The 17475-nt window shown below is 45.4% G+C and overlaps 1 protein-coding gene across 1 annotated transcript in view; it reads right to left on the bottom strand.

Annotated features, from left to right (window-relative positions):
* Positions 1-12887, bottom strand: part of sf3b2 (splicing factor 3b, subunit 2) — a 46614-nt gene extending 33727 nt beyond the window's left edge. The window contains exons 1-3 of the mRNA XM_055631385.1: positions 12646-12887; positions 6359-6405; positions 4376-4453 (exon numbers count right to left, since the gene is read on the bottom strand). Of these exons, the coding sequence (XP_055487360.1) occupies positions 4376-4453; positions 6359-6405; positions 12646-12856 (336 nt within the window). The 5' untranslated portion in view covers positions 12857-12887. The remainder of the gene's footprint in view (positions 1-4375; positions 4454-6358; positions 6406-12645) is intronic.
* Positions 12888-17475: the final 4588 nt, after the last annotated feature.

Raw genomic sequence — 17475 nt, 5'->3', positions numbered from 1 at the left:
ACACTAGTCATACGGCATGGAAACAGGCCCTTCGGCCCAAACTGCTCATACTGACCAAATTGCCCCATCTACACTAGTCATACGGCATGGAAACAGGCCCTTCAGCCCAAACTGCTCATACTGACCAACTTGCCCCATCTACACTAGTCATACAGCAGCAGACAGGCCATTCGGCCCAACCCGCTCATACTGACCAACTTGCCCCATCTACACTAATCATACTGCATGGAAACAGGCCCTTCGGCCCAACCTGCTCATGCTGGCCAACTTGCCCCATCTACACTAGAGTCAAACAGCGTGAATATCATTAAACATCTAATGGCGATCATACAATCATAGTATCAAACGGCAGACAAACAGGCCCTTCAGCCCATCCCGCCCCTGCTGGAAGTGTCTGATCACCCCACAGACAATCAGCAACTGGACAACAACACGCTGCATTTATATAGCTTCTCGGGATATTGTTAAAACATCTTAACGCCGTCACAAAGCCCACAAACAGGCCCTACCCGCCCATGCTGACCAACACGCCCCATTCAAGATGGCCCAATTTGCCTCGTAGCCCTCCAATCGATGTACCTAGCCCAAGTGTAGGAAGGAACTACAGATGCTGGTTGACTCCGAAGATAAGACACAAAATGCTGGAGTAACTCAACGGATCAGGCAGCAAACATCTCTGGAGAAAAGAAATAGGTGACTTTTCGGGTCGAGACCCTTCTTCAGTAGAATCAAATCTGAAGAAGTGTCTCGACCCGAAACATCAAGTATATATGTTCTCCTCTACCACCGCTGTTGCACCAGCATCTTGTGTGAAAAAGTTGCCCCTTATGTTCCCTTTAAATCTTTCCCCTCACCTTAAACACGCATCCTCTGGGTCTTGATTCCCCTACGCTGGGTACAAGTCTCTGTGTAGTTGCCCCGTCTATCCCCCTCATCATTTACACACATCTATAAGGCCATTCCCTCAGCCTCCTGCACTCTGAGCAATTAAGCCCTAGTCTGCCCATCCGCTCTCTATAGCTTAGGGCTTCAGATCCTGGCAACATCCTCACTAAGTCCCACATCCTTCTCCATATGGCCACTTCTTTTCCTTCTCCGCTAATAGCTTTAATCAATAACTCTTTTCATTTAATACTTAACCCAGCGGCAATTACTAAATGTCCATTTGCCTCTGCAAGACAAACGACTAACTCCACTCTATCAGTGTTTAAGGAACTGCAGATGCTGGAAAATCTTTGGTGCAAATGTAAATTGTCCCGTGTGTGCGTGCGTGCGTGCGTGCGTGTGTGTGTGTGTGTGTGTGTGTGCGCGTGCGAGATAGTGTTAAGGTGCAGGGATCACAAGTCGGTGTGGATTTCATGGGCCAAAGGGCCTGTTTCCGCGCAGTATCTCTAAACTAATCTAAAGAAGCTTCATGGTAGACAAAAATGCTGGAGAAACTCAGCGGGTGAGGCAGCATCTATGGAGCGAATGAAATAGGCGGCGATTCGGGTCGAGACCCTTCTTCAATTGTGATTATTTGTCTACCTTCAGAATTAAAGGACGTTCCTTTAGGAAGGAGATGAGGAGGAATCTCTTTAGCCAGAGGGTGGTGAATCAGTGGGATTCTTTGCCACGGACGGCTGTGGGGGCCAAGTCAATGGATATTTTTACAGCAGAGATAGATAGATTTTTGATTATTACGGGTGTCAGGGGTTATGGGGAGAAAGCAGGAGAATGGGGTCAGGAGGGAGAGATGAAGAGTCTCAACCCGAAACGTCACCTATTCCTTCGCTCCGTAGATGCTGCCTCACCCGCTGAGTTTCTCCAGCAATTTTGTCTACCCACTCAATCAATGAGTAGTGGTTGGTTGGGTTCAATCTTGGCTGCTGTTTGAATGGAGTTTGCATGTTCTCCCCTGAATAGTGTCGAGTTTCCCTTGTCTGTTGCGATTCCCCACACCATGACCCGAAGCATATTAACGAGACTATTAACTGCGTCATCCCAGTGACGGTTTCTGTGTTTTTATGCTGTTTAAACACCTTTTTCCATTGATATAATCGACTTTATAATGTGACCTTATACAACACAAGGTTTCTCAGAGATTAGGTATCTACTAATTCGACTATGATACGAATTGGCTGTGGAGGCCATCAATGGATATTTCTAAGGTGGAGATTGACAGATTCTTGATTAGTGCGGGTGTCGGGGTTATGGGGAGAAGGCAGGAGAATGGGATTGAGAGGGAAAGATAGATCAGCCACGATTGAATGGCAGGGTGGACTTGATGGGCTGAATGGCCTAATTCTGCTCCTAGAACTTACACAACTAAGTGCTAGTGATGAATTGAGGAACATCACTTGCATCACATGGGGCCGAATTAGTTAGAATGAGATTTAAATTGGGAACTAGAGTTTTTTTACACAGAGAGTGGTGAATCTGTGGAATTTTCTGCCGCAGAAGGTAGTTGAGGCCACATATTCAAGAGGGAGTTAGATGTGGCCCTTGTGGCTAAAGGGATCAGGGGGTTATGGAGAGAAGGCAGGGATGGGATACCGAGTTGAATGATCAGCCACGATCACATCAAATGGCGGTGCAGGCTCGAAGGGCCGAATGGCCTACTCCTGCACCTATTTTCTATGTCTATGTTTGAAAATGAATTAGAAATTTGACGAGTGGGAGGAAAAAAGCTGCCTTGGATTTAAACAATACCAGAGAAAAAACAATTTCCATGTAACCCCCGTCCGGTAATCAGACACCCTTGTCCCTTGAGAATATGGTTTGTCAGTTTCATCATAGGTCGCCATTGAAATTGGCAAGTGATTACTTCTATTGATACTTATGCGATGATACTCTACTAAACATAATAATATACAGGCTTTAGTATTTTTAGCTTATAGTAACAAAAATAAACGTATTACTATTGAAAAGGCTTATTTTTGAACCTACAGAGAACTACCTTTGTTATTGAGAGTCAAAAACTCCCTAGCACCTTATAGGACTTGGTTAGACTACATTTGGAGAATTATGTGCAGTTTGCTGGTTGAATCTTTGGAGGGAATGCAGAATAGAGTTATCAGGATGCTGCCTGGAATGGAGGGTATTCGCTACGGGGAGATTGGTAGGAAGGAACTGCAGATGCTGGTTTAAATCGAAGGTAGGCACAAAATGCTGGAGGAACTCAGCGGGACAGGCAGCATCTGTGGAGAGAGGAATGGGTGACGTGAAGGGTCGAGAGATGCGGTCTGTCCCGCTGAGTTCCTCTAGCATTTTGTGCCCAGCTAGGTTGTACAGACGCGTTTGGTTATCTCGGGAATTTCAGGAGGTTGAAGGGAGAGGTTTACACAAGTGTGAGAGGCGGGGGACAGGGTAGACAGTCAGAACCTTTTCCCCCAGGGTCGAGCCAGTGCCGAAACAAGGCACAGTGGTGCAGCGGGTGGAGCTGCTGTTCTTGCCTTCTGAATTTTGTAGTTGGCAGGGCAGTACTCTGCATATCGCCAACTTGGACAATTTAAACAAAAAACATTTTTATCAAGCCAATTAACTTACAAACCTGTGCGTCTTTGGAGTGTGGGGGGAAACCAAAGATCTCGAAAAACCCACGCAGATCGGGGAGAACGTGCAAACTCCACGCAGACAGCACCCATAGGGATCGGAGAACGCTGCATTTTGCTGCAAGGCAAACTCTACCGTACAGACAGCACCAGAGACCCGGATCGACTACCCTGTACGTTCTCTAGCCGCTGGTCTTTTGCTGGTCAAGGCAAGCTAAACTCAATACCACGGAAACTGTCTCGACCCTTCTACCGTGAACACATGCTTAGTCCCATCTACCTGCGCTCAGACCATAAGATTCCCTTCCCATCCATATAACTATCGATCCTGATAAAAACGAACCTGCCTCCACCACCTCACTGGAAGCGCATTCCACACAGCTCCCTGTGACCCCCTCATGTTACCCCTAAACTTCAGTCCCTTAATTCTCAAGTTATGTCCCCTTGTTTGAATCTTTCTCCGGTGGGATCTCAACTCTGTCTATCCCTCCTCATTTTAAAATCATCAAGTCCCCCCTTAACCTTCTCCCAAAGATAAAGTACAGGTTTGTAACTTAGTTGCTGAAACCCAGTTCATGGGCTGTACTCGGTTGAAAATTTGTAACCAAAACTGACCCCATAGTTGGCCTCACCAAAGATGTAGGAGTTCATGGGCATTGTGAAAATAACTTGTCCCTACGTGTAGGATGTGCTAGCGTACGAGGTGATCGCTGGTCGGCGCGGACTCGGTGGGCCGAAGGGCCTGTTTCCCTTAAAAAAACCCTGAGTATCTCAGAAGCCCGGGGTGTCTCCCAATTCCCCCCCATTCCCAAATCGTCTCTAACCAACTGAGCTTTGCTCACCTGCCCGGGCATTGGTGGCATGGGGTGCCCCTTGTCCAGCTCATCCTTACGCACGGGTCGGTTCAGAATCGATCCAGTCTGCAACACAGGAGGGCACAAAATAGACGTTGTAGCGCATCGGTTCCAGAGACAAAGTCCAATGTCCGCAATGGGGTAAAGTGAATCGGACAGTACCCCAGCTCATGGGTGGACCGTCTGTAAGAACTGTCTGTGGGGCAGCACGGTGTGGCGCAGCGGGTAGAGTTGCTGCCTCACAGCACCAGAGACCCGGGTTCGATCCTGACCACGGGGTGCTTGGACCCACCTGCAACTGGTCCAAAACCCCTGACGGGCACCCGAAAAAGGGACCACATCACCCCGATCCTGGCGAAACTCTCTCTCCACTGGCTCCCTGTGCGGTTCCGTATAAACTTCAAGACCCTCCTCCATGTCTACAAAGCCCTCAATGGGCTTGTCCTGCCCCCTCCTACATTAAAAGTCTTCCCACCCACCACTCCACCTCCAGGCCCCTCAGATCGGCCGACTTGGGGCTGCTGAATATCCCGCGGTCTAGGCATAAGCTCAGGGGCGACCGACCGCGCCTTTGCGGTTGCAGCCCCTAGACTGTGTAACAGCAGCATCCCCCTTCCCATCAGAACGAACAGCCCCCCTCCATCGACTCTTTTAAGTCACGACTAAAGACTTATCTATACTCCCAAGCCTTTCCTGACGTCCTCTGAGTGAGGGGCTACATGTATATATGTATGTAGTTTGTTTTGTTGTGCTATTCTTATAACAAATGTAAAGCACTTTGGCCAACGAGAGTTGTTTTTTAAATGTGCTATATATATATATATAAATAAATGTGACTTGACTTGTCTGTACGGAGTTTGTACGTTCTCCCCGTGACCTGCGTGGGATTTTTATAGGAGCTCCGGTTTCCTCCCACACTCCAAAGACGTACAGGTTTGTAGGCAAATTGGTAGTAATTATAAATTATCCATAGTGGGTGTCGGATAATGTTACTGCAAGGGGATCACTGGTCAGCATGGACTTAATGGGCCGAATGTCCTGTTCCTCTCTGTATCTCTAAGCTGTTTCAAATGCTGATAACAGAGGGGAAGAGGCTCTCAAGTCTGGAGCTGTGCACTCTTAAGCATCTCAAAGGTAAATAAAAATGCTGGAGAATCTCAGCGGGTGCAGCAGCATCTATGGAGCGAAGGAAATAGGCAACTTTTCGGGTCGAAACCCTTCTTCAGACTTAAGCCTCTCAAGGTCTAAAGAAGGGTCTCGACCCGAAACGTCACCTATTCCTTCGCTCCATAGATGCTGCCTCACCCGCTGAGTTTCTCCAGCATTTTTATCTACCCTCAAGCTTTGTTAGTTTAGTTTAGAGATAATGTGCAGAAACAGGCCCTTTGGCCCATCTAGTCCTCACCGACTAGTGATCCCCGCACATTAACACTATCCTACACACACACGCACACACACACGAGGGACAATTTACATTTGCACCAAAGCCAATTCACCTGCAAACCTGCACGTCTATGGAGTGTGGGAGAATACTTTCAAGAGAGAGCTAGATCGGGCTCTTAAAAATAGCGGAGTCAGGGGATATGGGGAGAAGGCAGGAACGGGGTACTGATTGGGGGTGATCAGCCATGATCACATTGAATGGTGGTGCTGGCTGGAAGGGCCAAATGGCCTCTACTCCTGCACCTATTGTCTAAAACTGAAGATCTCGGAGAAAACCACACGCAGGTCACGGGGAGAACGTGCAAACTGAGTACAGACGGCACCCGCATTCAGGATGGAACCCGGGTCTCCGGAGCTGTGAGGCAGCAGCTCTACCCGCTGCCCGAGGGGAGAAGAGGGAATGACCGCGTTGGGTCACGGTCCTTGATTATGCCGGCTGCTACCCCGAGGCAGAGATGGCGTGGAAGCTGGCCCATACACAGCGGGGATAGCGGTGGTGATGGGGAAGGGCGGTGTGGACCCACTCACCTGGAGACTGTAGTTCTGCAGGCGTTCGATCAGATCTTCACGCACTCCTTTCAAAACAAAGACACAAGATGTTGCGATGAGTTCAGAGCAGATAGCGACAACCTGTGCTCAGCATCAGCCCCCTCGCTACCCAGCCTCACAGTTCAAATCTTAACCCATCCCTTGCTGTCCTGCCTTTATCAACCTTGCCACTGAAATCATCATCTCATTCAGCACGGAAACAGGCCCTTCGACCCAACTTGCCCAGACTGACTAACATGCCCCATCTACAACTGCCCACATCCCTCTAAACCTCTCCTTTCCATGTACCTATCCTGGCCTCCTCTATCTTTTAGTCTGAGCAAGGGTTCTAACCCAAAACCCAAAACGTCACCTATTCCTTTTCTCCAGAGATGTTGCCTGACCCGCTGAGTTACTCCAGCTTTGTGTCTATCTTCATGTACCCGCCCAAATGACTTTTAGATGTTCAATTGTGCCTCAACTATCTCCTCTGGCAGCTCGTTCCACATACCCACCATGGGAAAAGTTGCCCCTCAGGTTCCTATTAAATCTTTCCCCTTACATTAAGCTCATGTCCTCTGGCTCTTGATTGTCCTACTCTGGGTAAAACACTGTGTATTCACCCCATCTATTCCCATCAGGATCTTATACACCTCTCTAAGATCATCCCTCATCCTCCTGCTCCCCTGGTCCACACGACCTCTCCCTGTAGCTCAGGCTCTCGAGTCCTGGCACCATCCTCGTCAGCATCTATTGAACAGACAGTAATAAAGTTCCTTCCAATTGTCCGCTGGCACCAAGCGTGGGCGGTTGGAGCGTCAGATCGACGATGGAAGCCAGGCAGCCTCACCCATTGTTCCTCCTCTCGAGTCTCGAGCCATCCATGTACTCTGTGGAGGGAACGTTTCCGATCGGAAGGCAACAGAAGCAGCATTCCAACAACCCGCACAATGGCAGGGCCACTGCTTCGCAGCGCCAGGGTCACGGGTTCGATCCTGACCTCGGGTGCTGTCTGTGTGGAGTTTGCGTGTTCTCACAGAGACGTGCACGCTGGGCAGCACAGTGGCGCAGCAGTAGAGCTGCTGCCTCACAGCGCCAGAGACCCGGGTTCGATCCCGACTACGGGTGCTGTCTGCACAGAGTTTGTACGTTCTTCCTGTGAACGAGTGGGCTTTCCCCGAGACACTCTCACACTCCAAAGACGTACAGGTATGTAGGAAAAATTGCCCCGTGTGTGTGTGTGTGTGTAGGATAGTGTTAACATGCGGGGATCGCTGGTCGGCACGGAATGAGTGGACCTGTTCCCCAGCTGTATCACAAAATTAAACATTGGTTAATTGGCTTCTGTCAAATTGTGTAGGGAGTGGTTGCAAAAATGGGATAACATAGAACTGGTGTGAACGGGTGGTTGATGGACGGCGTGGGCCGAAGGGCCTGTTTCCATGCTGTACAGAACAACCATTCCAGCATGCTGTACTGTCTTCTCTGGGAGAAAGTGCAAGAAAGTGAGCAGGGCTCAACTCGAGAGTCACACAGTAGGGCAAGTCTGTCCACAAACCTGCACGTCTTTGGAGTGTGGGAGGAAACCGGAGCACCCGGAGAAAACCCACGCAGACACAGGAAGCACGTACAAACTTAAGTCAGGATTGAACCAGAGCCTCTGGCGCTGTAAGACATCGACTCCACCGCTGCGCCACTGTGCCGCCTAAATCTTATTCTCCCCACTCCAGCAAATCAAGATTCTACAGCTAGGGAAATTTAAAGCAACGTGCAAGAATTTGGGGATGTGGGACATTTTGGGAATTCTACGGGATGGAAAGCTCCACAAAGACAGCGACGGGCGGGCCATTATCGAAACTGGGTCGCTAGAGGTACAAGGCAGTGGCTCCCAAGTGCATAGCTGTGTTGTCCATCCAGTCTGCAGGCCCGTCCGAGCCCGAGACACAAAGTGCTGCAGTAACTCAGCGGGTCAGGCAGCGTCTCTGGGGGACTTGGTGAGGGTCTTGGTGAGACCACACCTGGAGTATTGCGTACAGTTTTGGTCTCCAAATCTGAGGAAGGACATTATTGCCATAGAGGGAGTGCAGAGACGGTTCACCAGACTGATTCCTGGGATGTCAGGACTGTCTTATGAAGAAAGACTGGATAGACTTGGTTTATACTCTCCAGAGTTTAGGAGACTGAGAGGGGATCTTATAGAAACTTACAAAATTCTTAAGGGGTTGGACAGGCTAGATGCAGGAAGATTGTTTCCGATGTTGGGAAAGTCCAGGACAAGGGGTCACAGCTTAAGGATAAGGGGGAAATCCTTTAAAACCGAGATGAGGAGAACTTTTTTCACACAGAGAGTGGTGAATCTCTGGAACTCTCTGCCACAGAGGGTAGTTGAGGCCAGTTCATTTGCTATATTTAAGAGGGAGTTAGATGTGGCCCTTGTGGCCAAGGGGATCAGAGGGTATGGAGAGAAGGCAGGTACGGGATACTGAGTTGGACGATCAGCCATGATCATATTAAATAGCGGTGCAGGCTCGAAGGGCCGAATGGCCTCTACTCCTGCACCTAATTTCTATGTTTCTATGTTTCTATGACTCTGAAATGTCACCTCCCCATGTTCTCCAGGGATGCTGCCTGACCCGCTGAGTTACTCCAGCACTTTGTGTCTTTTTCTCTCTTTTTTTTGGGGAAACCAGCACCTGCAGTTCCTTGTGCCAACACGAGGCCACAAATACCAAATAATCACAACTACATCCCTGCTGCAGAAAGGGCATGTTAAGCATTTAACGGTAAATACTTATCACACAAGGTGGAAAGAACACAGAAGTGCACCCACGGAAACATATAGAGATATCGCTGGAGTCACAGGAACAACATGCAAACACCACATAGTTAGCATTCATGGTCAGGATCAAACCTCTGGCAAAGTGAGGCAACCTCTTTACCTGCTGTGCAGTCCTTAATAATCAAAAGGTGTTCATTAAAGCAGTTTGCAATAACAATGCACACCATGGTGTATAACTTTCGATGCTTTTAAGGATGCGATGGCCATGGAGAGGGTCCAGAGGAGGTTTTACGAGAATTATCCCGGGGATGACTGGGTTAACATACGATGAGCGTTTGACAGCGCTGGGCCTGTATTTGCGGGAGTTTAGAAGGATGAGGGGGCAGGAACCACATTGAAACGTTACCGAATAGTGAAAGGCCTGGATAGAGTAGATGTTCGTCAGAGGGGGGTTTCCACTAGTGGGAGAGCCTAGGACCAGAGGGCACAGCCTCAGAATTAAAGAACGTTTACGAAGGAACTGCAGATGCTGGAAAAATCGAAGGTAGACAAAAATGCTGGAGAAACTCAGCGGGTGAGGCAGCATCTGTGGAGCGAAGGAAATAGGCGACGTTTCGGGTCGAGACCCTTCTTCAATTGTGATTATTTGTCTACCGTCAGAATTAAAGGACATTCCTTCAGAAAGGAGACGAGGAGGATTCTCTTTAGCCAGAGGGTGGTGAATCTGTGGAATTCTCTGCCACAGACGGGCACAGCCTCAGAATTAAAGGACGTTCCTTTAGGAAGGAGATGAGGAGGAATTTCTTTAGTCAGAGGGTGGAATTCTTTGCCACAGACGGCTGTGGAGGCCACAAGTCAGTGGATATTTTTAAGGCAGAGATAGATAGATTCTTGATTAGTGCAGGTGTCGGGGGAGAAGGCAGGAGGGAGAGATAAATCGGCCATAGGTAGACAAAAATGCTGGAGAAACTCAGCGGGTGCAGCAGCATCTATGGAGCGAAGGAAATTGGCAACGTTTCGGGCCGAAACCCTTCTTCAGATAAATCAGCCATGATTGAATGGCGGAGTAGACGCGATGGGCCTCATTCTGCTCCTGTGGTTTGTGACCATCAACTTATATTTGGGATTATTTTAACAATCGTTACACATTTTTACAGTTGCATCCATTGTATTTTGCACAATGGGTGATTTTTCCACGCGAATAATGAAATTTCTTTGCAACCAATACAATATCATAAAATCTTAGTATATCACTTATAAAAACATCATAATTTATATATTTTTTAAAACGCAATACACGAGTTAAAAATCCAGATTAAAAGAATGATCAATGTCCTACAACGAGACAATACCAGTGTCTCCACAGCTAACCCTTATGTTTGACAAGGCCACAATAAGCACATTTTTAAGAGTCATTTATCCTGCAAATGAATTTATACATGTGGTGCCTTAGGATAGCTTCTAAAGTACTGACTCCTGCAGCCACAAACATATTACTGGCACTACACCATCTAGGTTGCCTTAGCAGTGTTCTCATGGCATCGTTAAATGCCACCTTTAGTCTCTGCAAACCTGTCTTTCCATAGATCGACCACAGGTGCGCAGTGTAGAGTGGTGTGCAGTATCCTCTAAATAGCGACAACTTCACCACACCTGCACACGCACCAAATTTACGCAAGAGAATATTCGCCTGTACATACAGCATGCGTCGTTGCCTATAAAATATCCTCATCATCTGTCATTTGTTCTGTAATAATATGCCCTAGATATTTTACCTTATTACAGACACTAAGATTATTGTCAGACATTGTCAATCAGGATATTTTAGACATTTACCCTCTTTGGTTCTACAGATCATAACAGCACTCTTACTAGCATTATATTTAATGTCATGTTCCACACCACACCATACACAGAATATATAGTAAGGAGCTGCTGGAGACCAGCGCTAGATGGACTAAAGACCACAAGATCATCTGCATACATAATCTTACTCCCGAACAATTTAAGTTAAATATTTGATGCATTCATACTAATCTTATTCCCGAACGATTTAAGTTAAGAAATTATGCATGTGTACTAATCTTAGTTAAAAAATTATGCATTTCGTACTACAGGTTCACAATCTCTTATCCGAAAACCTTGGGACCAGACACTTCTCGGTTTTCGGAATGGAAGATTTTTTGCGTAGATTTTAACGTTTAACGGGTGGCTCAGTGGTAGAGAGCTCGGCTCATGCCCGCAAGGTCGCGAGTTTGCGCCTCGATCCCGGCAGTTTAAAACATTCGGTTTTCGGAGCTTTTCGGTTTTCGGAATTTCGGATTAAAGATTGTGAACCTGTAATCCTATTCCCGAACAATTTAAGTTAAAAAATTATGCATTCGTACAAATCTTAGTTAAATATTTGATGCATTCGTACTAATCTTATCCCGAACAATTTAAGTTAAAAAATGATGCATTGGTAATAATCATCTTCCCGAACAATTTAAGTTAAAAAATGAATCTTATTCCCGAACAATTTAAGTTAAAACATGAATCTTATTCCCTAACGATTAAGTTAAATATTTGATGCATTTGTACTAATCTTAGTTAAAAAATTATGCATTCATAATAATCTTATTCCCGAACAATTTAAGTTAAAACGTGAACCTTATTCCAGAACAATTTAAGTTAAAACATGAACCTTATTCCAGAACAATTTAGGTTAAAACGTGAACCTTATTCCAGAACATTTTAAGTTAAATATTTGAACCTTATTCCAGAACAATTTAAGTTAAAACATGAACCTTATTCCAGAACAATTTAAGTTAAATATTTGAACCTTATTGCAGAACAATTTAAGTTAAATAAAACATGATGCATTGGTAATAATCTTATTCCCGAACAATTTAAGTTAAGAACATGAACCTTATTCCAGAACAATTTAAGTTAAATATTTGAACCTTATTCCAGAACAATTTAAGTTAAAACATGAATCTTATTCCAGAACAATTTAAGTTAAAACATGAATCTTATTCCAGAACAATTTAAGTTAAAACATGAACCTTATTCCAGAACAATTTAAGTTAAAACATGAAACATTCGTACTAATCTTATCCCCTAACGTTTCAAGTTAAATATTTGATGCATTCCTACTAATCTTAGTTAAAAAATGATGCATTCATAATAATCTTATTCCAGAACAATTTAAGTTAAAACATGAACCTTATTCCAGAACAATTTGTTAAAACATGAACCTTATTGCAGAACAATTAAGTTAAATATTTGAACCTTATTGCAGAACAATTTAAGTTAAAACATGAACCAGTTAAAACATCAACCTTATTGCAGAACAATTTAAATTAAATAAAACATGATGCATTGGTAATAATCTTATTCGCGAACAATTTAAGTTAAATATTTGATACATTCGTTAACTTATTGTCTTTCGAATTGAAATCTCTAAGAAAGTTTTGGTGGGTAAAGCAGGGCCCGGGAGTTACGCTCCCATCCTGCAGCTTGCCCTTACTTCTGAGGTCGGGGCAGCGGACTACCCGGAACTCGAGCCCCAGGCTCCGGGCGTCGCTGGGCCCGAGCCGGCGTCGGTCGCCTTCAGTCCGGGCAGGCGGCGGGTTAATACCTTGTGGGGAGAAACCGATCTCATTGAGCTTGGCTTGGAGTTCGGCGATGCTCCAGGTGCCCAGTTCGGGCACATCCACGCCGGGTGGCGCGTCCGCCATCTTCCCTTCTCCCCCCCCTCCTCCTCCCCGCCTCTCCTCCCAGTGACGTCACTGCCACCGCAACCCAACTTGCCGGGAGGCCGGATGTCCCGCCTTCCCTCCCTCCTCATTGGGCGTTGCGTGAGATCCCCCACTCCCTATTGGGCCGGACCCCATCCGTCACCGTGACTATCAAGTTTGGTTGCAGGCGCATGGACGGGTGCAGGGGATCAAATGGACTACAACCCCCACAATGCAACACCTCTGTTGACATTTGAACCCAGAGGCTCAGACTAAATTTGGTTTCTGCAGTCAAGATAGACATGCCATTTATTGTCACTATACATGTACAGTGAAACTGAAAGCTGCTCGTACTCAGTGCATACATACAATTTAGCACCTGGCCCTTAACTCCAAGAAGACCAAGGAGCTCATTGTAGACTTCAGGAAGTCCAGAGGCGGCACGCACACCCCCATCCACATTAACGGGACGGAGGTGGAACGTGTTTCTAGCTTCAGGTTCCTGGGAGTCAACATCTCCGATGACCTCTCTTGGACCCACAATACCTCAACTCTGATCAAGAAGGCTCATCAGCGTCTCTTCTTCCTGAGGAGACTGAAGAAGGTCCATCTGTCTCCTCAGATCCTGGTGAACTTCTACCGCTGCACCATCGAGAGCATCCTTACCAACTGCATCACAGTATGGTATGGCAACTGCTCTGTCTCCGACCGGAAGGCATTGCAGAGAGTGGTGAAAATTGCCCAACGCATCACCGGTTCCACGCTCCCCTCCATTGAGTCTGTCCAAAGCAAGCGTTGTCTGCGGAGGACGCTCAGCATCGCCAAGGACTGCTCTCACCCCAACCATGGACTGTTTACCCTCCTACCATCCGGGAGGCGCTACAGGTCTCTCCGTTGCCGAACCAGCAGGTCGAGGAACAGCTTCTTTCCGGCGGCTGTCACTCTACTAAACAACGTACCTCGGTGACTGCCAATCACCACACCCCCCCCCCGGACACTTATTATTTTTTTTTAATTCAAATCGTTTGCTATGTCGCTCTTCAAGGGAGATGCTAAATGCATTTCGTTGTCTCTGTACTGTACACTGACAATGACAATTAAAATTGAATCTGAATCTGAATCCGAATCTGAAAAAACATGAAACAGAAAAAACATAAAACAGAAGGGAGATGGGGGGGGAATAGGTGCACAAATTCTGCGGCGCTACATACATATATACATATATACAGATGGAAGTCCGTGTTGGGCGGTGTAGTCAGTGCATGTGTAAATTTGAATTTAGAGTAGTTATAATTCTCGGAAAGCAACTATTCCTGAGTCTATTTGTCTTGGATTTGATGCACCTATAGCGCCTTCCAGAGGGCAGCAGGTCGAACAGTCCAAACGCAGGATGGGAGCTGTCTTTGATGATCTTCTTTGCCCTGCTAAGGCAGCGGGAGGTGTAGATGTCCATCAAGGAGGGGAGAGGGCAGCCAATGATCCTCTGCGCTGTCCTGGTTACCCTCTGAAGCCTCTCCCTGTCTGCCATGGTGCAGCTGCCATACCATGCTGTATATATACCAAACACACAATTTAATTGAATTTAATTATTTTATTGTCATTCAGACCTTATGGGCTGAACGAAATTTCGTGCCTGCAGTCATACATACAATCATACAATAATAAACAACACTAAACACAAATTAACATCCACCACAGTGAGTCCTCCAAGCACGTCCTCACAAGAAGAAGAACTAAGACACACACACACACACACAATTTACATGAACATCCATCACAGTGAATCTCCTCCTCACTGTGATGGAAGGCAAATTCTTGTCTCTCACACACACTCACACACACACTATCGCGCACATACACACACTCACACACAGACACTCACTCACTCACACTCACTCACACACAGACTCACTCACACATACACACTCACACATACACACACTATCACACACTCACTCACACATACATACTATCGCACACACATACATACATTAACACACACACATAGTAACACACACACTCCTGGCTTTAACATTTCTTTTAAACCTAAACCAATATTTCACCATTCCATTCACAATATCACACATACTAACACACACACATATCACACCTACTAACACACACACACATAGTAAAACACACTCCTGACTTTAACATTTCTTTTAAACCCAAACCAATATTTCACCATTCCATTCACAATATCACACATACTAACACTCACACATACACTAACACACACACATAGTAACACACACACACTCCTGGCTTTAACATTGCTTTTAAACCCAAACCAATATTTCACCATTCCATTCACAATAGCACACATACTAACACTCACACATACACTAACACACACACATAGTAACACACACACATAGTAACACACCTACTCCTGACTTTAACATTTCTTTTAAACCCAAACCAATATTTCACCATTCCATTCACAATACAACACATACTAACACTCACACATACACACACACGCATAGTAACACACACACTCCTGACTTTAACATTTCTTTTAAACCCAAACCAATATTTCACCATTCCATTCACAATTAAAATATTTCTCCAGCTGTCAATGAACATGTACAGAGAGCCCTTGGACTACAACCCCCAAAATGCAACAAACCATGACACACTCTTGGCCTTAAAATGTCTTCAAACCAAGAAAAAATTCACTCTTTCATTCATTAAAAAAAACATCTGAGGACTCAGCAACTAAATGCATTTCCCCTTCTATTCTCTGTTGCATTTTCACCCTTCGCCCTTCGACCTCCGACCTTTAACCTAAAATGGCAGCGCCCATGCTTGTGACCAGGAGCTAAAGAATTGTCCCTGTATCTCTTTATAATTTATTAATTTCTTCTAACAGTGAGTGTCTTTATTGAAATTTCCCAGCTCTTTGAGAAAGAATGCACCTATTTAATGATCATGTTTCACACCTTTTGGCCTGTTCAGTATAGGATTCGTTTTAAAATTCTTTTATGTACTTTTAAATCCCTAAGTGGTCTTGCCCCGTCCTACCTATCTGAGCTTCTTCACCCTTATTCGCCCTCCCGCTCTCTCAGGTCAGATGATCAGCTGCTCCTGATTGAGCCAAAGACTAAGCGGAAGCTCAGAGGGGACCGTGCCTTTGCTGTGTCGGCTCCGAGATTGTGGAATGAATTCAGATTCAGATTCAGATTCAGATTCAATTTTAATTGTCATTGTCAGTGTACAGTACAGAGACAACGAAATTGCCTCTGCACGTTAAACAGGCCCCTTCTCTAGCTGTTTTTAAGTCACTCCTGAAGACATATCTATTCTCCATGGCCTTTGTAGACCAGTGAGGTGTTGAATTGTTTATTAACTTTATTTGCTTGGTTTTGCTGCGTTGTTCGTACTCGTGTTTTATGTTTTTTAATTTATTGTTTGGATTTTTTTTTTTGTTTTTTTTTTTGTTTATTTTATTAGAAGTTAATACAGCACAAAACAGTACAGTGGCACCTAATTTTAGGTGCCAACTATGTAATACCGTAATCCATTCTATGTACAACCTCTAGTTTTATGTTATGAGAAAGAAGTAAGCAGAACAAGAAAAAGAAAGCAATAGAAAGGGGAAAAAGTGGAAAAATAGATGGTAGAGAGTAGAAAAACGTGAAGTGTGTATATAAAAAATAAAAAAAGGAAGAGAGAAAGAGGAAAGTAGAAATAGAAGAGAAGGCCCCTTAAAAGAGAATTTTTCAAATCTGTATACGGAGACGTAGCTCTATCCGCGTCATGAACTGAAATCGGCAATCCTTACGGCACCGCTGCATCACATGATTCCAAAAAGTCGATGAAAGGAGACCAACTCTTTAAGAATTGGTCATATTTATCTATTAGTCGGAGTCTCATTTCTTCAAGGTGTGCTATGTCCATCATATTCCTAATCCACATTTTAACAGTTGGTGTGGTTGTATTTTATTGTTTGGATTTTTGTTTGTAATTTATGCGCCTCGTGTTAGTTGTATGTTCTGTTGTTCTGCCTGTTTTATGATGTCTTGCTTGTTTTCTTTTTTCTGTACAGCACTTTGGTCAGCTTTGGTTGTTTTTAAGGTGCTTAACAAATAAAGTTATTATTATTATTATTATTTGTGGAGTTTCTGGGAACCAAAGATAGACAATAGGCAATAGGTGCAGGAGTAGAGGCCATTCGGCCCTTCGAGCCATTCAATGTGATCATGGCTGATCATCCCCAATCAGTTCCCTGTTCCTGCCTTCTCCCCTGACTCCGCTATCTTTAAGAGCCCTATCCAGCTCTCTATTGAAAGTATCCAGAGAACCGGCCTCTGAGGCAGAGAATTCCACAGACTCACACCTCTCTGTGTGGAAAAATTGTTTCCTCGTCTCCGTTCTAAATGGCTTACCCCTTATTCTTCAAACGGTCACATGCACACACACACATAGAAAGAGACACACACACAAAGGCAGAGAGAGAGAGAGAGACACACACACACAGGCAAACAGAGAGAGAGAGAGAGACACACACACACACACAGGCAGACAGAGAGAGAGAGAGACACACACACATGCAAACAGAGAGAGACACATACACAGGCAAACAGAGAGACACACACACACAGGCAAACAGAGAG

The sequence above is a fragment of the Leucoraja erinacea genome, unplaced genomic scaffold (assembly GCF_028641065.1).
Source record: "Leucoraja erinacea ecotype New England unplaced genomic scaffold, Leri_hhj_1 Leri_749S, whole genome shotgun sequence".
In the NCBI taxonomy this organism is placed as follows: Eukaryota; Metazoa; Chordata; class Chondrichthyes; order Rajiformes; family Rajidae; genus Leucoraja; species Leucoraja erinaceus.
This window is presented reverse-complemented; position numbering and strand designations above follow the sequence as displayed.